We start from the raw sequence: 23,348 nt of genomic DNA, 5'->3' as shown, positions 1-23,348 counted from the left end.
TGCACTGTATTTACGTAAAGTGCTTTGAAAAACAGTTTGTATCCATTTATTCCAATAAAATAAATACATTTAAAATGATTGCCCCAGATGAAAATACACAATTTGATAACTGTACATAGCAGACACATGCACCGACATCACCCAAGCGCTTTGGCATCCGATAAAAATTCAGTAACAATCCTTTGCAATGTCATAATGTTCCTCTAAAAAGAAGTACAGTATGTACAAGTTGTGCAAGCCTTGCAAAAATAAACACCAAAAAAGCTAGTATGACCCATGCAGCATTTTCACGGTATCTCTTGGAGCCATGTACCAGCTCACAGTGCTTACACTTTCGCGACCACCTCGCTGGAAGCTTGAAACTTGGGCAGATGAAGGCCGAACTTTCGCTCCACGCCGGTAAACGTGGCGGCCGCCAGACGATATCCGCCCACGTGGTCAGCACTGACCGGAGGAATGTCCTCCAATTTAGGGGCGAGGGTGGGCTCCGATCCCTGCGGCTGGCTACAGGAGGGGGTTGGATTAGGGTTGAGTTACTTTGCGAATGGCTGAACAATATGCCGTTATTTTTTCCAATTAATTGTTCAGCAGTAAAAGTGAGAATACTTACTGGCCACCAAAGTCGACTTTAAACCATCTTTGCAGGAGTTCGTAGGTCACCAGGGTGACGCCGAACTGAGGTGATGATCGGAAGACTCGAGCTGAAAGACACATAATTCTTCAAGAAAAAACTCAAGTGAATGTTCTGTGTGATGTAACTAAAATCAATTTGGCTGACCTCCGGCACCCTTCCACAAGGCCGTGAAGCCTTCCTCCTTGAGGATCTTCCTGAAGCAGTCGATGACTCCGTTGTATGTGGTCTGGCCCGCTCGGGCCGCCACCTGCAGCCTGGTCTTGATGACATCAGCGGGGGTCACCAGCGATGCTGCCGGTACACCTTATTGGGAGCAACGGGAATCGAGTGGTGATGCATTCAAGGACCCCCCGTACAATGCAACAGTAAGTGGGCTGACTGTACATTTACTGCTCAGTATTAATGGTGTTGCTGTTTTGTTGAAGCTAGACAGCCTTGACTCTTCATAATAGCGTGCCATCATGAGCAGCCATGTTTGGGAATTGTGCTCAGGCTAACAGGCATACGTATATAAAAACACGGTTGCCTCAAATGGTGCTTCGTTATACCTGCAATGGCTCCAGCGGTGAGCAGCTGGAGTGCTCCCACTTTTCCCGTGTCGTCTGCAAGCATCTGTTTGGTGTGTGCGTAGGCAGGGAAGTAGATGGCCGAAAAGGGGATGTCCCTCAGGAAGCACGCTTTAGCACCCTAAAAAACACATTTGGAATATGTGCAGGCAGGCAGGCAGGATTGCTTGGTGGGCAAAATGAGGGCTGTTGTTTTGGCGATGTCTAGTGGTCTGGGTGCTGTCTCATTTCACCTAAGGGCAACTTTCATGATGATGGAGCCCAAAGCTCCTCAAGGCAGAGACATCCATCACACTCTGCTGGCTATGTGCACCTCTTGCCAAGAGGAAGTCAGCATTTTTCCCCAACTATTTATGTGTGTGTGTTTTCTTACGGAACCACACACTGTCTGCTCGACGTCAACGTACGACTGCGTGACTTGGCCTGCTGTGGAAGCCGCAAGAATGTGGGAATGCAGCAGCAGCGAGTGGCGAGGAGTAGGCCCTCACTCGTTTGCTGCCTTGTCTCGTTTTCAACACCGTTTGGGGAAAATTGCAAACAGCACAAGTTACGTTTCATGTTGGCAATTTGAAATTCTGATGCTTCACAACAAACTGCAACTGTGTAGTATTAACAACATCTGTGGTGTGTCAAATTTAGAGGATGTGCATTTTCACTTTATCGTGACTATCTAAAATGTGGGGGTACAGCATCCTATCTCAGTACACCGCTTGATGTTTTTGTGTCTTGTGTGTCCTCCTCCGCCCTTGCGTGACAGACAGCCCGACCCAGGTTTGCCGACCCACCTTGTAGAGGCCAAAGAAGCCCAGTTCTCGTAAGACATTGAGGGCGCTGACCCTGGGGCCCGTGGTGATCTCGCCGGCCACCTGCAGGCGGATCTTGACAATCTCTAGAGGGTTGGTGAAAATCACCTGAGAGCCTCCGGCCTGTGGGAAACAACAAGGGGTGAATAAGGTGATTAAATGTTTACAACTCTTTCAACTTTTGCGGTTAAGTGAGTTTGTGAAGATGCTAATGATTTGTAAGCGTTTGCCCTTAATGGGATTTCTAAAATGATGACAAGACAAAAGCCACTTTTCATGGACGTCGGCAAACAGGAAGTAAAGCAAGCATTAATAGAGAAGCGACAGGGGTCAGGTCAGAGCAGACGCCGGGTGAGGGGGCTCGGGAGGCTGTGACCCTGGCACAGGCCCTCTGCCCTCTTGCCTCCCCCCCTCGGGGCACCTCCTGTGGCGGGGGCGAGCCGGCCTTGCCCCGCACACTTCCCGATTTTACCCTCTTTTCCGAGGCCGGGGGGGAGCGTTGACTCACCCCTGGACGGCTCAGCCTGAGGCGTAGCGCCCTGTGACTCAGGCACATTTATCACCCCCTCCCAAAAAGCTAATCAGGCCTCAGGACGGCCGCTGGTGACATTCAGGGCAGGGGTCTTATCTGTAAACATCCGAGCTTGGATCTAAAAAAAGCCCGGGTATGTTTAGTCATTTTTAAAGTGGAAGGGGGGGAGGGGGGCATCCGCTGCTCTGAAGATGGACCCTCTCACTTTTATCTTCTTCACTTCTCTGATGCCAGCCATCATTTGGCAGCCTTTCACAGAGAGTAAAAAAAAGAAATCCTACGAAGCCTTGTAAAATGAATGACAGAAGTCCCCAGCTGGGATGTATCCTGTACACGGTTTGTACAAGAAACATCCTGTGGTGTTGCCGCCCGTGTTGGCGGACTTCAGCTATGCATGCTGCTGTCAAACTCAATCACAAATGAGCAAGAACCGGCTTTGGCCGGGACCCTCAGGGCCTCTCCTTCAATTACACCCTGACAGGGGTTGCGACCCCGTGGACCCCGCTAGCAACCTGCGGGGATCTTCGCCGCAGCCAATCCCGGTTCCCTTCAGAATCTACAACCAGCCAGTGGATGGCAGGAAACACTGCTTGCGTCTCCAATGTGCCATCAGACACAATTTTGCAAATTAATCTCATGAAACACAGGCAATAAATTAATCTAATATAACATACAATTTTTGATTCATTATTAGTATGGAGAGCAGAGTCAATCTAAATATTAAAGTTGTGCTTACGCATCCTCCAGCTAGGATTTCAGCAGCCAGCGGGATGGAACCATCTTGTTGGGTGAACTTGTCTCTGACTAAATCATTCATCTGGGAGAAGGCAAAATAAACAAAAAAAAAAGGAATTGAGACGCAATATAGACCTTGAGAGCAGCGCATTAACATGAATTTGTGCTTGGAGCTGTGTCTTGATTGCGAAGTGCGCCCACTAGCATGAGTGTTTTCAAAGCCAGTTCTTTGGGCGCACTCCAAAGCAGCGCTGAAGGAATGACTTGCCGTGAGTTTGATGGCTTTCTCCGGGGCCACGCCGATGAGCTGCGGGAGGAGACCTGCAAAATATTCATAGCTGTCATTAGGAGAGTTGGTGGTCAAATGAATGCGTATTCTTTGCTGAGCAACAGGCGAAATGATTCTTGCTCGCGTATGACCCCGCCCCCCCCCTCGAAATTTAGGTTGCAAGGTTTTAAGATTTTGAAAAAGTTTTTTTTGTAAGGTTAAAAAGTCAGTTTTCCAAGCTTAAATGTACATCTTTTTGAAGTTTTGGAATAGCATCAGTGTGAAAGCTTCACTGTTTCTCAGTATTCACACAAAAGCGCAGCCTGGGTGGTTGGAGCTGCCGCATCATTTCATCGTGCGTCCTTCATCATGCAAGCTCGACTTGAACAGGAGCTGCTGAGTGACCGCTACAGAAAAAAAAAAAAAAAACAGGCCAGCGTCTCCTTCATCAAGTGAGGAGGAGGAGGAGGGGCGCAATAAAGAGCTGCGTCGTTGGGGGCAGCAGTAGGTGGCAGTCTTGACTTCTTGGAAGTGAAGCGCCCCGGGGCGAGAGTGTTGTGTGTCGCCAGCCCTCAGCGCCATTACCGCCATCCGGTTTGAACGAGATCACACGCTGCTGCTACTCCGCTGCTCATTGTCCTCTGGAGGGAGGGGGGCTTGCCTCGGACAAAATGAAAACGCGACCCCTAGCTGTTGCTTTATAACCCACTGAAGCGGGAGACCACAAGGTTTTCTCGTATCAATTAGCAAAGCGCGCCGCCAACATTAGCACCTTTGCGATGTGCTGCCTGCGCGACACATGATTTTAGCCATAATGGGCTATTGATTACCTCGGTAGAATCCGAAGAAGCCCTCGTAGCGCAGTACCTTCTTGGCACAGTCGAAGCTGTTCTTGTACATGAGCTCGCCCACCAAGGAGCCCGTGGAGCGCTGGTTCTGCATGCGAGTCTTGACCAGGTCGATGGGATACACAGCTGTGGCACCGGTGGCTAGAAAACAAACAAATTAGGCTGAATGTTGGATGATGTATTGACATGTTTGTTGTATACAATTACGTGGGCTACAATGGCGGTCGGTACCTGGGCCTTTGTTGGGGAACTAAATGACTTTCAGAGTTCGGAAGAGGCTGATTATTAAATGTATGAATCCGTGCAGATCACTACAGATGCGTTGAGCTACTCAAACTTGAGCGGCTCTGCCCAACCAATCAGAGGCCAGAAAAAAAGCTGACATAATCAATAATCAGAGTTCTGTATATTTGAGTGTGTATGAACTTTCATCCAATTCATGACAGTGGCACTTCCCTCACTGCTGAATTCAAAATAAATCAATCAACCAAGAAGGGGGAGGAGCTAACACTGGAATAAATCCTGCTCGCAAACAGCTCTATCAGCAGTGAAGCCGAGAAGTGGCTCATTAACATCCAAAACACGTGGTGCTTTCCTCCAGTCCTGTGATTAATGATGTCTGCTGCGCTGATTTAAATTGTTTTAAACAGACACGCACACACACAGGCACAAAATCAGCTCCTATCTTGGGGCCAGTTATGTCAGAGATTCCGCGTATCAATTCCTCCCAGTGTAATTAGACAGGATTCCAGGGAGCTCGGTTCCGGAAGATTTGTGATATTCCGAAGCTCTGGCTCCGACGACAGCCTGGAGCCACCAGCGGTACGGCCGCACAAAGCGGGAGCCTCAGATCACAGCTCCTCGCCCCGCAGCAGCACAATGGCCGGCCCCGGAATCTCGGGCTCGTCCCGTCTGGCCGGCTAAAGTTACCCCCGTGGGCGGCAGCCATGTCACTCACCTCCAGCAATTGAGCCCAGAGTAAACCTGTAGGCAGACTCCGCAACCTGGAGCCAGACGGGCCGGGACGAATCAGGGGTATGCTGAGGGAGAGGAAACAAGACAGCAGAGGTCAAATATGCGGTGAACAAAACAAAAACTATACAGAAGCACTATACAGAAGCAGCCCATGTGTGGATTGAAAGTAGGTCAAGTGTAGGTAGGACAGTCCCATTCGGGATTTAGCGATTGACCACATGACCTCGCGATTTCCCTCAGAAGCTGCATGTGGAGGAGCTGAAGAGCTTTTATTTTCACAAAGCATAATTTCTTTCTTATCTGCTCGCCCGGCTGCGTTCATGTTTGATGTTGAAAGCAAGGGCCTCTTTGTTTTCGCAGCGGCGCAGGGGAACAGATTAGCCCTACAAGCCTTTTCCATGTTCAGATAAATATCTACAAGTGTGTGTATGTGTGTGTGTATGTGTGTGTGTAACTTCTGCCAGACATGAGCACAACACATTGCTCCCCCTTCCCCTCCCTGCCAGATGCGGAGTTGCATGCTATCAAGATTCAGGACTTGATCAAAGGTTTCAAACAATTAGCGTATTTCCGCTAAGGGCAGGCCTTGGGATGGTAGCATCACCCCGGAGGAATCAAATTCCAGACCTCTGAGACATCCCGAAAAGCACCGCCGGCCCGCTAGTTCTGACCGCAGCTCGAGAGAAGCACGTTATCCGGTGAAGGCAAGATTGCTGTTCTCTCAGCGAGCGTGCTTTCCGCCCCCCAACTCCTTCATGCCATTAGCAGACCTCGCTAAAGGCCTCTAAAATCCTTGCCTTTTATCAGCCTGCAGAGGATGTGTTCGAGGGGAGCCTTTCATGGAGAGGTGCAACAATCCATTCCTCTTCTATAAATGTAATTGCTCTACTTTCATCTGGGAGTTTAAGTAATGCACTTCACAAGGAGCAAGGAAAAAAAACGTGGGCACTCTGCTAATTCACTTATGGAACATCCTCTTTAGGCTTTTTTTTTTTTTTGCTACTGTGCAACAAGGAGGTTGAGGTCTTGGAAGAGAAGCTCAGATAAAAGACATGGGAATGCGACGTGAGGTGTCGGTCGGGCTACCTGTCTCTGGGCCTCGGCGAGGCGGTAAGGCATGCCTCCTTCTTCCAGCGGGGCTATCCTTTCGATGTCACTGTGATTGAGACGCCTTTACACACAACAACAGAAGAGGAAAGGGATTTAAAAAAGCAAAAAAAAAAAAAAAACCCAGACTTTTGTCTTGTGATGTAACATTTTCCAGAAAATTTTCCTGACAAGTCATAAAAAGGCTAGACTCTTCATTAAAATGTTTGCTGTATGTTTTCCTTGTAAAGCAACATGCAGAGTCACTGATTGGGCAATAACTTTTGCCTTTCCCAACCTATAAACACAACTATAGCGCTATAAAATGACGAAATTATTTGTTAAGGGGTTGTTTATTGTGTGATCGCCACGACGCAACTCATCTTTATTTCCACAACACACATTGTCATGTCGTGAACCAAGGACCTCCCCCGCGCGCCACATTTCTACCATTTATTTACTGTACTCCACAAAACTGTGCTGCCGAAAAACACCCGATATTGACAATGTTGGAGGTTGTGGTATATTAATTTTTGTCCCAAAATTGTCATGATTTGGTATAAGAGCAAAGTCATATATTAAGAAAAACTACAACAGATGCAGTACTGAATATTAAATGTTGTTTGAATATTTCACATGCATTCCAAACGTGATTTAAAGCTCAACTGGTGAATTGTAACGCTACCCAGTGGAAAAATTGTTAAGCAAAAACGTGTCAAAATGGAAGAAAGTAAGATACCCTCTGATCCCGTGCCGAGATCTCGGGAACTGATACAAATGACACAAAGTGGACACGTCTCAAATGAATTCATGGCACACCAAATTGCCGTGGCACAACAACAATAATATAACCTACCCCGAGTGAGAGTGGAGACTGGCTAGTTGGAAGAGGATGTCGATTTCCATTGGCGTGATCTGACCAAACTTATTGGCAGCGTGGGCAAACTCCTCTAAAATGAGAAAAAGAGAAAAGGGGTCTCATTGACACTCGTTTAAGGCATCAAACCATTTCTGTTTATGTACTGGATAGTATTTGCAAATACGATCAATGAAAGGTACAGTATATACTAATTAAACATGCCTTTTTAGGAAACCGTAGCTCTAAATCGATTTCTTGATCTATGTTTTTTTTCAGGCAGTCCCGACAAAAAGCATCTCATTACTTTTTAAAACGAATGTGAGATTTTATTCCATGAGTGACATTTTTTCCTGTGACTGAAAAGCGCAAGTTACAGAAAGCTCAACCGATTCCGACTCAATTATTTGCAAATACTACAAGAAGGGGTGGTAGGGGACAGAACTGGAGTATCTTAACAGGAAACACTAAGGAGTAAATGGTGGCTGACAGCACGACTATCAGTTACACAGATCTACATGTAGGGGAAGTGCTCTGATTACCACGTTCAACGATTTCATTTACCTTAGTAATTTAGTGCTACAGAAAATGTTCCCTGTGTGGTCACTCACACCATTCTGTCAAGACAGTTAAACATGATCAAACAGCTACACAACAAAAATCCATGCTGATTAGTATTATTCAGACGCGACGATGCCGTCTGTCGGTGGTGAGGTGGTGAGTGGGATGGGGACTACCTTTGGTTACCAGCTTGTCTTTGTATGTGTTGACGAGGGTGCTGTAAATCTTGCGGATCAGCTCCATGTTGTTGAGCAGGGCGTTAAAGGCGTTGAAGTAGGAGAAGCTCACCATGTGAGAGGTGCTGCCTCCAGCCGCCTGGAGGAACAGCAAAAGAGGTCAGAGGTAAGAGAAAGGTTTCTTTTGAACTGGCAATTCACTATCATAACCATCTTCAACAAGTGTGTGGACCTGGTGGTTCAGGACGTCTCTACATAAGATTTTCCCTAACTCACAGAAACCAGATTCTCCTCTACAAATGGAGTCAGCATGTGATGCCTGATGGTGGCCATGATGTCGCTGAAGTCCAAAGCCGTGATGGTGCCACTTTTCCCTTTGTCTTTCTGGGCGAACGCCTGGCGGGCGTGCTCCAGCTGCAGCTCCTACAGCAATGGAGAGAAGACAGCGAGTCGGGTCACGTTGACAAAAAGGCGACCAGAGAGCAGGTTCTTGTGATGAGGAACAACGTGCAATAAGTGAGCTGTGAAATGGACCCTTGAAGAAGAAAAGCGTGATAATGTCAGACGTAAAAGTCATCTGATGTGACAGTGAGAGACACTGGCTTTGGTAATCACCACATCTCGCTATTGACTAATGGAAACCATGTCCAGGCAAGCCTGATCCCGGAAGAGAGAGGAAGGCTTACTGAGACGACTGGCGGTGTGCGCGCGCGGGGGAAATGATTCAATATGACAAGCATGCAATCAGAAAGGGATGCAGAGGAAGGCCGAGCCCGGGCCAACTTCTGCTGTCAAAGCTCATGTAACCCGAGCATCGCACAATATCCAGCCAGCTGTTACTTCCTTTCTTTGCACCGCTTCTCATTACCTAATCAGTGCTTTGTGGTTCAATAATTCTTCCATCAATGTTTGATGATTATTGAGACAGGACGCCTCACAAATTGGTTATTTTGTGCAAAATTGCCACGGCCACAAGGCAGCGGTAGAGAGGCGAGATTGATATCAGAAGGTAAATTGGAAAAAAATAAGGGGGCGGATTAAGTGTGATTAACCGCAAAGTTCTGGCCAGTCACGTTCTGATGTGGTTCCTCCCTGCCTTGGCCTGGCCCCAAAGACGGCATCAGTGCGGGAGGGCCCGCGGAAGCGCCACTGCCGCTCAATAAATATTTGATAACCTGAATTTTCTGTCGACACGTAATTGACTTTTCCAGAGTTATGGCTATCCATTTCTGTTGTGAAAATAAAATAAATCATATCGGGAATGATAATATGAACTTTAAAAACATCCTGAAAAGTAGTGGAATAGGGCATGGCATTTAAGCGCTTGCGTCACCGTCTAGCGACAACAAAAACAACTGAATGTCAGTTTACAGTAAATCCTCGCTATTACACAAACAGCAAAAAAAAAAAAAAAAATAATAATCTGAATAATTCAGTCCCTTGCGCCCCCACAAAAAAAGTGCAGTTTTTAATATACGACTGGATAGAGAGAGAGAAAAATTTGACCTGTAGAAACTGGGTGAATTCTGTGTAGCTGAGCTTCTTGCTTCTGTCATGACCAAAGTGTAGCCTGATGAACTCGCAGTCCCAGTTGAAGGGAATGTGATGATGGACTGCCGTCTGGCTGAGGACGTCACGTACATTTGCTGAAAGTGTGAAAAGCCAGTATCAGAGGAATCATTTGTGCCCAGGTGCTAACCAGGGGAGGCAAATACAGTCATGTACCATTTTTAAATTGTGACCGTTTGACTGTGGAATAGATAAATAAAATAGATAAAAATAAAAATTATTTATATATATATAAATAATATATATATTATTTATACACTGAAAATTGTCAATGGCCTGACGAAAAATAGCTGACAAATTAAGCTCAACCATTCCCTAATCATTCTTTCATATCCTCGTGAGTCTCGTGTAAGAAAAGTAATAAAACTAATTAGTATATTACTGGAAAGAGACATAGGCGATGCCTCCACACAAACCTGTCAGACTTTATGTACATACCAAAAGAAATGTCCCCAGTGCCAGTCTTGTCAAAGAGCTGGAAGGCAACAATGAACAGGGCGTCCGGGGCGCATAGAACCGATTCAAAGGCCAAAAACTCCTGGAATGAGATCAACCTGTCGCGACAAAGTTCACGCACTTCACACACTTAGCAAGCAGCTCGGCCGTCACATGACTTCCATCCGAGCGCAAACTGTCTTTCTATAAAATATGATGGGAGGATGCCACTTACCCATCTTTGGTGGTATCAGCCACTCCGGCGATCAGGTCCACGGTTTTGGGATTATGTTGGGGCTGTGTTTGGAGAGCGAGGTAACGCTGCACAAAGTCGTTAGGGGTCATGTAATGCTCGCCATCCTCCACGGCGCTGGCATACTGCAAACAAAAGCACCAGAGCATTTAAAGTAGCTATCCCAAAAATACTGAATCATCTTTTCCAGCACAGCTTGGATGAAAACGCAAGATAAAGCGGTTTCTTTTCATTCATTTTTTTTTAAACAGGGTGAGTGATTCTTGTACTAAGTTCATTTTGTTTTTCCTTATTTAATCACTTCACTGGTTTCTTTTATATCAAACAAATTGTTTTAGGTTATTCACCTGACATGACTCTGATGAAGGCGGAAGAAACCGCCGAAACATGTCAGGTGAATAACCTAAAACAATTTGTTTGATATAAAAGAAACCAGTGAAGTGAGGGTGAGTGATTTGTGCTCATTTGTCCTTACCAGAGTGTAACCGAGGTAGTCAAGCCACAAAACATTTAAAGGTCAGGGGATCAGCTGTTTGAGTTCCAAAAATACAATCGACTGTATGTCTATGGTGCCAATGGTTCATGTTTGGGTCAGGCTACAAATGACGTTTTCTAGCGCATTGTTTGTTTGACGTTTTTGCATGCGGAAAGTTTGAGGATGCCGAATTGAGATGTCTGTTGACAAAATGAACTTCTATGTTTAGCAGCACTGCGCAGGATTCGCAGGCTTTGCTGAAAGAATTCGGAGGAGGTTCTGGAGTGCATTCCTACGTGGACTTTGCTAAATTTGACACCACGGATTGGCCTTCCTTTGCAGAGGATAAGCCCACCCACACCCCATCCATTTTCTGAACCGCTTTGTCCCCACGGGGGTCGCGGGCGTGCTGGAGCCTATCCCAGCTGTCAACGGGCAGTAGGTGGGGGACACCCTGAACCGGTTGCCAGCCAATCACAGGGCACACAGAGACAAACAACCATCCGCACTCGCATCTAGGTACAATTTGGAGTGCTCAATCGGCCTACCAAGCATGTTTTTGGGATGTGGGAGGAAACCGGAGTGCCCAGAGAAAACCCACGCGGGCCCGGGGAGAACATGCAAACTCCACACAGGGAGGGCCGGAGGTGGAATCGAACCCTCACCCTCCTAACTGTGAGGCGGACGTGCTACCCAGTGCGCCACGGAGGCGCCAAGTAAGGATAAGCAATAAAGAAAATTATTGGATCCATATCAGGGGTTGCAAGTTCTTGTAGAATCCCATAGCATGTCTTCACATGTCTTGGTGTACTAGGTCACAGTCAGGTTGGAACAAAAAAGGGCCAGGCATAAATTTGCCTAACATTTCTTTAGAACAAAATGAAAGATTGAGAAGAACTAAGTGAGCAGGACTTGATTAGCAGATGAAAATGTTTATTGAATAAAACCCTCAACATGGGGCATAAGCGTTACGGCCATGTTGTCCTTCAACACTCTGAAGCAAAAATACGCCAGCACTGCACTGTTCTAAACTTAAGACCACGAACACCCTCTTAAGACTTCCAGTCCATTTTAGACGCGGAGTTGGGTTTCAATTTGGAGCAGAGATAGCAGAGGGAACACAAGCACTGCATGAACTGGCACGGCAAAAAGACTCCCGGATTGCAAAGCGGAGCCAAGAAAGACAGAAAGGGCTGGAAGATAAACAGAAACAGCCAGGGTGGAGCGTTTCACGCCAAGTGTTTTCATTGCTCCAATCGATTTCAGTGCGGCGAATTAACGCATCAAGTGAAAATATTCATTCCCGGCAATTTATTGCGGCGCTGCCTTTTTTTTATTCATCGCTTTGATTGTGTTTCTATTCAGCTTCACAGTAGGCCTCAAGTAGTTCTTAATCAAATTATACAGGCAGTCAGAAAGAGCTGGTGGTAATTAACTCTTCCACCTGAATGTGCATCACAAATTACACAGGCAGGCCTCTTGTAGCAGAGTGAAGACCTTGTTGAGACTTTTAGGAAGTTCAGACTCCAAAACTGCTGTGTATGTGTTTGCGTGTCAAGCAGACATACTAACAAACGTGTTAAAAATCAAGGCCCGCTGTATCGATTTATGTGGCCCACTAAAGCAAATAAAATGTGTCTACTTCCTTTCTATCGACAAAGGTTTGTTCTTTCAAATTTATGATAGAAATTTGCCATTTTTATTCACTTTTAACAGATATTATGTTTTACCATCAAATCCCATTGTTGATCTAAATTTTTGCATGCCACAGTTTTAAATGACTTCTGATTTCAAATTAAACAATAATTTTAGGAAAAACTCTCAATTCACCTTCAGCTCACCTCAATTCACTTTCAGCTTGACAGTCAGAGCTCAAATCATCTTTCAGCAAAAATAATGGAAATTACATTAATATGGTTTAATGGCATTTCCATTTGAGCCTCTAGCACTCCCCAAAAATATTCAATGTAATCCAATACAGCCAATCAGATTAGGGGAAAATTCTATTTACTTGGCCACACCTCTTAAAGGTAATTACAGTTTATTAAACCATTTTATTGTCGATGTCCTCTCTAAATATGTTCATACAGTGTAACAGTGTTGATTGCTGCTTTAATAGATTAAAGCAATTTCACCATTTCTGCCATGGTATAAATTAATTATAAAGTCAACTCAAATGACATCAGTGATGTTAGACTTGAAACTGGTTTGACAGCAAACCACAATGCTTTTCAATTGAACATGTATTTAAACAGAGTTGAAACAGTTTCAAAATTAGTCAAAGCATGTGGCTGACATTTAAGCAAACTATGTGCCCCATATCACAGAAGATAGTATACAGCTTCAGCAAACCACTTAAAATGGTCTTACCTTGAGAAAAACTGCCTTTAACTCATGGGGGTCGGCTCTTTTTGTCATTTGCACCTGTAACACACAAGCCCATTTTCAGCCATTATCGTGCTGCATCTTCAACTGGTTCAACCGGCTGGCTGGCCCATTCATGAACTTTTTGCCCAAATGATTAGCTCGGATTTTAGCGAAGCCGACACGGCGTAACCGATTCAAAACGTCCCCGCAGTGTCAACGCAACCCTCCAGGCGAGAGCTATCCGGACTAAGCGACGAAATTTCGATTTGGGAGTAAAAATGACAGCCGCGTCAAGACGTCTGCTGGAGGCGGGCGGCTGCAGCGGCCGCGATGCTTCGCGCCGGAGCAAAGTCGCATATAAAGAGGGTCCGCCACATTTCTGACACACGCCCTGAACGCTCCACAGCCTCCGTGGACGACAGCGGAATACACACGCTCGCTCAAGCATCTTTTAAAGTTAATATGTGATAAGAAGTAGTGACGGAGTCACCTTGACCGCCATGGTGGGGTGTGACGTCAGCTGTAAGGAAGTAGCGCAGGCGCCGAATGGATACAGTAGGGTACAGTACTCACAATATTTATGGTTCAGTTCAGAACAATGAGGGTGAAATATTCTCACATTTCCTGTTTGTCGGGTTCAAACGAGGATAGGGGTGTGCCTGAACGAATGCTTACAAAACGCAAGAAGCTCGGAAAACTTAAGTCGTCGCAACTCGAACGTACAGCACGTGAGAAGTCCCAAGTCAGAGCTACAATGTTGAAGCAAATGTACAGAAGGTGACGTCACCGTTGTTTTGATTACTCTTCCCAGTAGGTTTTGGTTCGACAGCAGGGATGATGCTTCTCGAGTGGGGCTACGTATGCAACATTGTGTTGCATACAATACTTGTTATTTTAAGGCAAGTTGAACCTATTTGAATAAACATTTTATACACGAGGCAACTCAATGTGTGCTTCACATAATCACAGGTACACCTGCAAGCATTGCAAACAAAACAGTTGACCAGTCAAAAGCAAAGAAAAATGTACAGTTATAGAATTACTGCTTAATCAAAGTTGTGGGGTGGGAGCATGTTTTTTTTTAAATCTAGATTTAAAAACATTTACACTCTGACTGACTTCACTTCTACTTGCAGTTTATTCCATTTACATGCAACAAAACAGCGAAATACAAGTTGCCCATCATCGCATTGAACTATGGGCTGCACTGATTTGCCCAAATTTGTAAATCTGGGTTTACCCGCAAATCTTTCAGATATTTTGTTGAATTTGCTTGATTTGAACATACACTCGCCCGTCCAGATCTCACATTTATAACCTGAACATTTTTGAAGAAAGAAAGCAAGAATTCGGTCAATTTACCACGTTTTAATCATGTATGAATATTAGTGGTTACACTTACAATAATTATACAAATTACGTTTTAATTCTAATGAACTGACAAGGTTTTTTTTTTTCAAACCGGGAAAATATTGACGAATATGTAGAAGGAAGGAATTTATCATTTAAAAATGCCAACACAAAATACGCTGGGGGACAAAAAAGCAACGAAATGACATCCGCTTTCCCCGGAAATACGTAACGACGGAAGTCCTCATGATTGCGCGGTCTTTTAGGACAACACACTTCCCAAAACATTGAGCAGAAATGGCGGGTATGTATCTGACAGCTTCGTTGTATTGCCTCCGGTTCTAATCAGCTTGCCTTTATAACCACCCGGACGTAGATAGACGTGTGTTCTCCGTAACGCTTGAGCGGGACGACATTTTTGATGTGCACAATTTGCTTCGGGGGCCTGCCTGCTATGTTAGCAACGTGCTATCGGGCTGTCATCGGAACTGATGTATGTTTAGCAGCGCTGCACGGTGAAGTTCTTTACCTGCAGCTGTTGTTGTCGTTGTTTTGCATAACTATAATACAAGATGTCAATGAGCCTCTTATAGCTAACCGAATCTTGTGATGTTTTTCAACTAATGTCATTTGGGAGGTTGTTGCCCGGGTAACTTACAGGTCGAATACTTATCAGGCTCCATCAATACTTAGTTCCACAATCGAAACCTCAGCTCTGCCTTGTTGCCTTAGATTTTGATTTCCGTGCCTGCTATTCATTTGATGCTATTGTCATATTGTGAAAAACAGTAATAACAGCTAATGCAATGTGTACCCTCAGGAGCAAACAACATGGAAAAGAAACTGGCTGAATTTAAGTGTGACACCAATGAAGCTGTCTGCTTAAAGCTAAGTATGTCCTTTTTATTGCTGTATTATATTCAAAATGAATTCATCAAAAGTATAAACACATTCTACTTCACTCAGTTCGCTTTCCAGAGGATGTTGATGATGATGGCACTACGTTCCACCCAGAATACAGTCACCAGATTTTTGGAGATGAGTAAGTACTTTTTGTCATATTTAGAGCACCACACCTGCTGATGAAGATTTTCCACCTCCATATAAAAGCAATTTTTGTAAATTTTAATTTTATTCCATTCTTTACAGTGAGGTGGCATTTGGATACAAAGGACTTCGGATACAGCTCTTTTACACAGCCGGAAGTCTGACCACTCTTTATAATGTCAAATATTCCTCCAAAGTCACGGAAACGTTTGACTGTGTGGAGGTAAGATTCGCCTTTCTTTATTTTTTTTAAATTTTTATTTATTTATTTATTTTATTTTTTTAAACTGTCAATAGGGGATCTGGGATTTTTAAATTGTTTTCTGAGTTTTGTCATGTGGTGTTTGCAAGATGAGCTATGATTGGTCGTTACTTGAGCCCCAAGCAACCCTGATGTCATTTTTAGTTGACAGCAAGTAGCAAAATGGCGACCCTGAGATGGATTAAAAAAAAAAAAAAAAGCTAGACTTTGCTGATTAATTCTCATTCGACAAATGAAATATTGATCGCAATGCTGTGTTTAGACGAGTGGGGGTGTATAAAATTTAGTGTAATAAAATGGTCTAGTCTTCCAGAAAATTTGAGTGACTGCCATTTCTTGCTGTAAATGGTATTTAATCCTTTATGATTGAGCGTTTGTGATGGACTCATGTAAAAAAAAAGAGGGTGGATCAGTTTCAAATCAAGTGGTAATATCTTCATTTGATAATGACTGTAACAAGATTTTTATTGGGATTTTCATTTTTTATTGAGCCAACGTTGAAGCCACAGATGATGTTCAAGATGGCCGCCTGCCGTTGTGCGCTCAGCGTTGACCCCGATGTCACTTTAAGCGTTAAGGGTTTGAGTGCAGCTGGTGTCAGGGTGGAGAGCGAGGGGAGTAGTTCAGGCTATGTCTGAAGAGTGTTTGTCTCCCAAATCCGAGTGTATGCGGACAGTCGGGCCGGGCCGCCCTGCAGCTGGTGAGAAAAAGCACTTCCAAGCAGCTGCAACATAGTCCCTTATCAAATACCTATAACTATTTTTTTTCAGAATTTCTCTTGTCTTATCTCCATGGGTGTGTGTTTGTTTTGACCCTATAAATGAAAGTTTTGCTCCAAAAAAAGTAAGCTTCAGCTTTTCGATATAGCAAACCCTCCACACCACAAATGAGATTATACATATCCCCTTTGTGCTTATTGTTTTGCAATCAAATACATGAACAATGTTCTGAAGGTACATTAAGTTCTATCCACACAAAAAAACAAAAACAAAGGCACCTATTCTGAAAGGCTGCGCAATTTGGTGTCTAGTATGTGGAAGAGTGGCTAGAACAAAAAACCTTGTTTGTCCAATGCCTTCCAAGCACTCTCCTTGTTTCTTCGAAACGCCGCTGAACAATTGCAACGCTGGAGAGGCATTCAGCCACAGGTGCATTACCTCCAGTTTGATATTAGCTGATGTCTGAAAGGGGGGGGGGGGGATCATCAGTATTTTCTATTAGCCTTTTGTAGTGCATTTTGCTGCGACCTTCTTCATTTCCCTGTTTTCAATGCTGAGCAGCGAGGGTCTCCGCAGCGACATAATGCCCATCACACATGTAAATGGTGTGAAAGGGCTGCTTAGCAAAGTGTTCTCATGTCAATCCTTGTGGAAATGGATACAATGCAAACATCACAGCTGAACTAACCGCGCGTTGCGCTGAGCCAAATGTCCGAGGCTAGCGCCCTCCTTTGTCTCCTTTGAAAACGCGGGGCCCAATTCATTTGATTGGGTTCACTTGGCAGGATTAGAGGAGAGGCCTCTATTATGTATGGCCAAAGGTTTATTAAGTTGAGATCAATTCATCAGGTTGAATTTCCCAGTGAGTGGCAGAAATGGCTTATTGTGGCAACTTCATCACATATTCATGGTTTAACTTGAAGAGTAAATGTACAGATTTAAGTGGTCTTTTCACCGGGCCCTCTGCTCAGCTGACAGTTTTAATCGCCTAATGGTTTTCTTTTCATTGGCACGCACACGTAGGAATTGTTTTTTAGTTGTTAGACCACTTTGATACATTTCTTGCTGCCTTGCCAAGAGAAATGCTCCAAAGATATTGTCAGTCATGTAATTGAAAGTGTATGTATTCTTTTCATAGTCCTTCACTGCAATGATCTGAATTCACGTTACAGCCCGATGATATTGACAGCAAGATCCGTGAAATTGTTCCCGCTGGGTTCACCTGCAACACGGATGACTTCATCACGCTATTGGAGAAGGAAGCTAATTTCAGGCCCTTCGGTACTTTGCTGCACACCTACACAGTCCACAACGATGAAGCCGGAGAGCTCACGTATCAGATTCACAAGGTATGCAAGCTCTTATTTTGCTATCTTCAATTATTGTCAAAATAATAAATTTTGTCTTGTAATATTTCCTTTCCTATCTTCTCCACTGCAGGCGGACTTGAGCTGCTCAGGATTCCGAGAGTACCACGAGCGCCTGCAGACTTTCCTCATGTGGTTCATAGAGACAGCCAGCTTCATTGACCCAGATGACGATCGTTGGGACTTCTTTCTTGTGTGCGTGATCTCTTTAATTGACCCCCCCCCCCAACTTGTGCAACCCCCCTTAAACTATCCTAAAGCTTTTATTGTGTCAATGAAAAACAAAGCCCCCTTTTGAGACGCTTGGGGCCAATTACCCGGCCGGTTTGATTATATTCCCCCTGTAGGAGAATTGGTGATCAGGCAAGAGCTTCTTTTGTGCCAAAAAGCTCTTTTGAATTTTTTTTTTTTTTTTTTTAGGGGCACGGGCAGAATTGAATGCTGTTGTCTTTTGAAACAGTGTCTTAACAGTAAAAAGAGCCTCTGCCAGTGTTTCCTTTACCTTGGCACCTATTAATGCCGACAATGGGCAAAATGGACTGAAGTGATTTTTGAGGAGCTCAGTCCCTCTTTCAGGCTTTTCTCTTCCCCTAAGTTGCAGTACTCCAATTAAGTGCATAATGTATTCAGGTTGCAGCAGGTGTACCGATCCGGCCTGGCTACTCTAACTTGCTGCTGTGTGTGTGTGTGTGTGTGTGTTTGTGTGCGTGTGCGTGTGCGTCGGGGGGTGCAGAACATGGAAGCTAAAATGGACACCACATGAAAGTGTGCTTGTAAATGACCTGTTTGCCTTTGTGTGTTATCTGCAGATTTGAAAAGTACAATAAAGATGGCGAGACCCTCTACGCAAGCATTGGCTACATGACAGTTTATAATTACTACGCGTATCCAGACAAAACCCGGCCACGTGTAAGGTAATTGCCGGGCCCGCATGAGCCGGCCCATTCTTTTGTATGATAAAGGGAAGAGGAAAATTGCACATTTCTTTATTCCCCCCCCCCCCCTCCTTCCCAAAGAAAGAGCCAAATTACTGGCCTAGATCACCAATCGTTGGTTTTGTAATGAAACCAGGGTGATTTGTGTCTGAAAACAACTTTATAAATAAGCATTTGATGTGACTGAATTAATTGTGCTGATGGATCAAAGAGAATCAGTTTTTGTAACTGCCCGGTTACAATTTTTTTTTTTTTTTAAGTTTTATTGAAGTATTTTATAATTATTATGTTTGTTTTTCCATTTCCACAAAACAGCCAAATGCTGATACTGCCTCCGTTCCAAGGAGAAGGCCACGGAGCACAACTGTTGGAGGCAGTGCACAGATTTTATTCCAACGTTCCAAAAGTGCTCGACATCACAGGTGAGGAATCGCAAGATATACAAATTGTGGGTGCAATACTTTTCTGACAATGTCATTTAAAAAAAACGACCCTGCTGCAAGCGCTTTTGCATCATACATCGAAAATTTGATTTTATTGGGAATGAAACGTTGTGCGTCACTCACAAAAAGCTTGAATTGATTTGTCAGTGCTGTGACTGAATCCTGTGGGGAAAGTTAATTTTGTGAGCTGGCATGAAAACTGGCCTGCTGAGGCTTTATTGAAATTTATTCGATCTAAGTTGTTGACATGGCCGCGCGGCAGACGACGGGATGAATACTAAAGAGGTTGGAAGAGGACTTTCGAATGCGGCCCGACGCCACCAAATGTGGCAGATGATTCCTGTTCACCATCTTAGAAACCAACTCGAGAGATTTTCCCTTTTTGTGTTTTCAGCTGAAGATCCTTCCGAGAGCTACGTGAAGCTGAGGGATTACGTGCTGGTCAAGCTTTGTCAGGGTCTGCCGTCCTTTGCCGAGGATAAACTGCACCAAGGCCTGTCAGACGAAATGGTGGAAGAGGCACGAACGAAACTGAAAATCAACAAGGTGCCCCGTCAATAATTTCTTCGTTATTTCCTCACCGTGATGAATGTCGGGAAATGTCAACAGCAAAATATCGAACCAACGATTAGCAGATGCTTCTGACGTCTTGTCACATTTGTGCAGTCAGTTATTTTCTCAAGACGGGGGCCGCAATTATTTCTTGAAGCGCTGTTTTTTATAACAGCCTTTGTAATTTTTCTTTCAATATATTTTAATGTTCTATATTGTAAATTTTCAATATTCTTGAGAATTGAACGGATGAATAAAGAAGTTAAAAATGTTTGTTGTTTCACAAAACAAAAAATAAGTCTTTGGCTAACTCTTTTCATCCATAAGTAAGCGTTGACTTCAACTTCTTAAATCAACATTACCTCCACAGAAACACGCGAGAAGAGTGTACGAGATCTTGCGTCTGAGAGTGACGGACATGAGTGATGAAGAGAAATCCAGAGCGTACCGCCTGGCGGTGAAGAAGAGGCTGTTTGGACCTTACAGGGTGAGTTTTGTTGCCAGTCATCATGAAGGGCAACTGCAATTAGAATTTTTTTTTGGCCACGTTTTACTTGGCAAGCTGTCAGCACAACTGAATAATCATCAACAAGCGCCCTAACATCACCTTCGGCATCCTGTTTTCGTGTGACGTTTCCTCGTAGCAGTTGCTTTGCATAACAACCATCAAACATTTTGTTCAGCGGAGTAACCCCGCCTCCAAAGAGCCCGAGTAGAACGTGGAAAAGGTCCCACGGGGTAATTTGGCAAGTAGGGATCTGGTGGCCAGATGCTGTCAGGTTTTTTTTTCCTCGAGGAGAGAGTTTGCATGTACTTAGCCAAATGTTAGATGCCGCCGCTTTGTCAGAGATTTATAGCTCTGCTCTATGAGAGCTTGTTTTAACACGACTTTGTCTTCGTGCCAGTGGAATTTCATTGTCGTCACTGTTTTTAATGTTTCATCAAAAGGTAATTTAGATTTTGTGTTGCCAAGTTAGTGTGCATTTCATTATCTGGGTTGAACAATCAGCATTTTGTTTTTATTTATTTATTTATATATATTTTTAATGAAAACTGGGGTCTAAATTGACTGTTACCATTCGACCCAGAAATCAAGGTCCAGGTCCATCATGTAGAAACTCGTGTAAACTTGAAAATGGAAAAAGAAAAGAGAAATTTACTACTTTTCGACCGAGTACACAAAGTGCATATATGACGCGTCAACATGGCTAACAAGAAGAATTTGAAGGAGAATGGCAGATACTAATTTCCTCTAACCCGGTAAACTTTTTTTTTTATCTTGCAAATTTAAAATAATGCCACTAGAGGTCACAAATCATTCCTTAACTCCATTTTCGCTTTCACCGACACGGCCGCTTATGTTTATTTCTGTCGAGCAGAAGAATCAAAGGGAGCTAACGAAGATGACAAAGTGCTTGCGGCTCGAGGAGGTGGTCTCTCATTTGGGTCAGATGGACACTCAGATGCAACACAAGGAGCTGGAGAAGAGCTACCAGCTGGTTTTGGAAGACTACCGGAGAATCATCGAGAGGCTGGCGTCACAGGCCTGATTAGGAGATACCAGGAGTCCACCCTCTTGACGGCGTGTACAGAAACCCCCTCATGAACTCTCACCGCAAGCAAGAGGAGACGCTCGCCGAGACGTACAATCCAATCACCGTTCTAATTGCAGAGTGTTTTTACAGTAGCCGAGTTGTGGCTCGCGGTGGAGAGCAGCCATTTTGTCTGCCAGCTTGTGTTGGTACACTGGAGGATTCGTGCGGCTCGGTGGCGGCGTCTTTGTCCCACATTTGCAAGACCAGTCATATTTGTAGATCTTGAACACTTGCCATTGTCCCGCTGTTTTGCAGCACTTCAATAAAAATGGGATTTGTAGTTGCTTTGTATTGAGCATTTCTTCACTGATGCTAGTTTACCTTCATTTAGGACTGAGCTAGCTTAAACATTTTTCAATACCAATTTCCGCAGCTAAAAGCTAGAGACTGTTTTCTTATTGTAACTACCAAATGTTCAAAAATATTTTTTCAAATGTACCTTTATCATTTTCAGTTTCCAAAATATTCCGCTACTGTCCATGTTCTTACTATGCATTTCCCAGCTTTCTAATGTAGCTGCTAAAAATGTCACTTTGTTCCGCAACCCTCTTATGGCTAATGCAACTTCTAATTGCCACTATTGTGGAGTGCCTCCATGCGCAAATGATTATTACGGTGTTCAATTGAAAACCTTTGCGTTCCTTTAACAATCCAGCTTGTGTAGATCACCGGGAAATACCTGTCATACTATATTAGCACATTGTCGCTAAATAAGGACTGCTAGGTCAATTCCCCCCCCCCCCCCTTCCACTTGTACTAAGACAAAACCTTGGAACTCTTCACATCTGTATCACAGCTTGATTGAACCCCCTCATGAACACAAGTGGCCTCATCTCACGAGTTCCCATTAACAAGCATTGCGGGTAGTTTTTCCAATTTAGTCCAATTGTACCTATGACTGTCTCACCTATGTTTTATTGACTGGTTTTTCCATTTTCTTTTAAGAATGCAGATATTTTTTGATCATCACAAACTGTCTATTATATCACATCAGTGTGAAAATACGAGAGGTGGATTTGTGTGTGAAGTTCCCAGGCAGATTCACGCTTTCATATTTATTTCATGCCCCCCCCCCCCCCCTCCAATCATGCTTAATCATGCGAACGATGAATACAATTCTACCGGCGAGACTTAATATTGTGTGAATGGAAGCCACAATATTGAGCTAGACTACAATATTTGGTTTCACCTGCGGTATTTTGCCTTCTAGGCGCCTCCGGCATTTCTGTAGACAGTAGTCAGGAGTTTGGACCAGAGCCCAGTCGTACCAACGGACCCGCTAAATACGATACCTGTGTGGAGCAGCGGCATCTTAGCTGGCAAATTCCCAGGAGAGAATTTGCCTGCTTCCCTTATCATGTTCCCTCTTCTTTTGTGTTCCTTAGATAGCCGCATTCCCCGTGGCTAGCGGGGCACCGACCCGGTCCCCTTTCACCGCTAAACGGACCCTTTTTAAGATAATCTTTGAAGCTCTGACAAGCAAATCCAAAACACTGTAAAGGAAACCAAGTTTGACATCTTTGAATTATGTGTCGAGAGACGAAATTGAGCTGCTTTCGGAACTGCCCGCTGTGGATGGAACATAAAGAAACCACAAAGTCAAGTTAGTCCATCACATAGTCGCCTTGTCGTGATGTTTTGCTTACTGACCTTCAGTGTACTGTTGGGCCCGCCTGTGTATTAATCTCTTAAATGAGCCGTGGATGACCATGTGACTCACTAGATGTACTTTCCAATTAAACCCGCCCCATTAGGATGTAATTGGTGCTATCTGAGGCTGCAAGCGAGCCGAATTGGAGCGGAGCGAGAAGCCAGTCCGATGCTATCAGCTCGGAGGAGACAGGAAACCGCTGTGTAATCTCGTCAGGTTGGAGATGGCGACTGCGATCGTGCGCGCCGCGACTTGGCTTGCTGATGTTTTCGGCACCGTGCTTTTGAT

General features: G+C 44.4%; 2 protein-coding genes and 1 long non-coding RNA gene across 6 annotated transcripts; 2 read left to right on the top strand and 1 right to left on the bottom strand.

The window, feature by feature from the left end:
* Positions 1-20: 20 nt before the first annotated feature.
* LOC148394502 (electrogenic aspartate/glutamate antiporter SLC25A12, mitochondrial-like) lies at positions 21-13,739 on the bottom strand. Its single transcript, XM_088383413.1, has 18 exons — positions 13,630-13,739; positions 13,143-13,196; positions 10,280-10,422; positions 10,048-10,163; positions 9,547-9,686; positions 8,317-8,463; positions 8,041-8,179; positions 7,304-7,397; positions 6,448-6,532; positions 5,345-5,426; positions 4,369-4,527; positions 3,539-3,591; positions 3,272-3,352; positions 1,986-2,126; positions 1,183-1,321; positions 779-937; positions 611-701; positions 21-504 (listed from the first exon to the last, which is right to left on the bottom strand). Exons 1-18 carry the CDS (start codon positions 13,639-13,641, stop codon positions 327-329), a joined length of 2,013 nt encoding a protein of 670 aa, XP_088239539.1. The 5' UTR covers positions 13,642-13,739; the 3' UTR covers positions 21-326.
* On the top strand, positions 4,902-9,687 carry LOC148394503 (uncharacterized). The gene is made up of 2 exons (XR_015859937.1): positions 4,902-6,237; positions 6,344-9,687. It is a non-coding gene; the product is annotated as an uncharacterized LOC148394503 (long non-coding RNA).
* Positions 13,511-21,689, top strand: hat1 (histone acetyltransferase 1). 4 transcript variants are annotated; one of them, XM_088383423.1, is made up of 11 exons: positions 13,511-14,038; positions 15,310-15,381; positions 15,456-15,531; positions 15,639-15,759; positions 17,690-17,866; positions 17,958-18,079; positions 18,694-18,798; positions 19,135-19,241; positions 19,657-19,808; positions 20,185-20,301; positions 21,194-21,689. In XM_088383423.1, the coding sequence occupies exons 2-11, from the start codon at positions 15,321-15,323 to the stop codon at positions 21,362-21,364; spliced, it is 1,209 nt and encodes a 402-aa protein (XP_088239549.1). In that variant the 5' UTR covers positions 13,511-14,038; positions 15,310-15,320; the 3' UTR covers positions 21,365-21,689. The 4 variants fall into 4 exon arrangements, with proteins under 4 accessions (XP_088239549.1, XP_088239548.1, XP_088239550.1 ...); XM_088383422.1 differs by lacking the exon at positions 13,511-14,038 and adding an exon at positions 14,672-14,793; XM_088383424.1 differs by lacking the exon at positions 13,511-14,038 and adding an exon at positions 14,863-14,982.
* The last annotated feature ends 1,659 nt before the right edge of the window (positions 21,690-23,348 follow it).

Source organism: Syngnathus floridae, chromosome 8 (genome assembly GCF_059516105.1).
Source record: "Syngnathus floridae isolate MCC-2025c chromosome 8, RoL_Sflo_1.0, whole genome shotgun sequence".
NCBI lineage: Eukaryota > Metazoa > Chordata > Actinopteri > Syngnathiformes > Syngnathidae > Syngnathus > Syngnathus floridae.
Note: the sequence above shows the minus strand (reverse complement) of the source record. Positions and strands in the feature narration are given on the sequence as shown.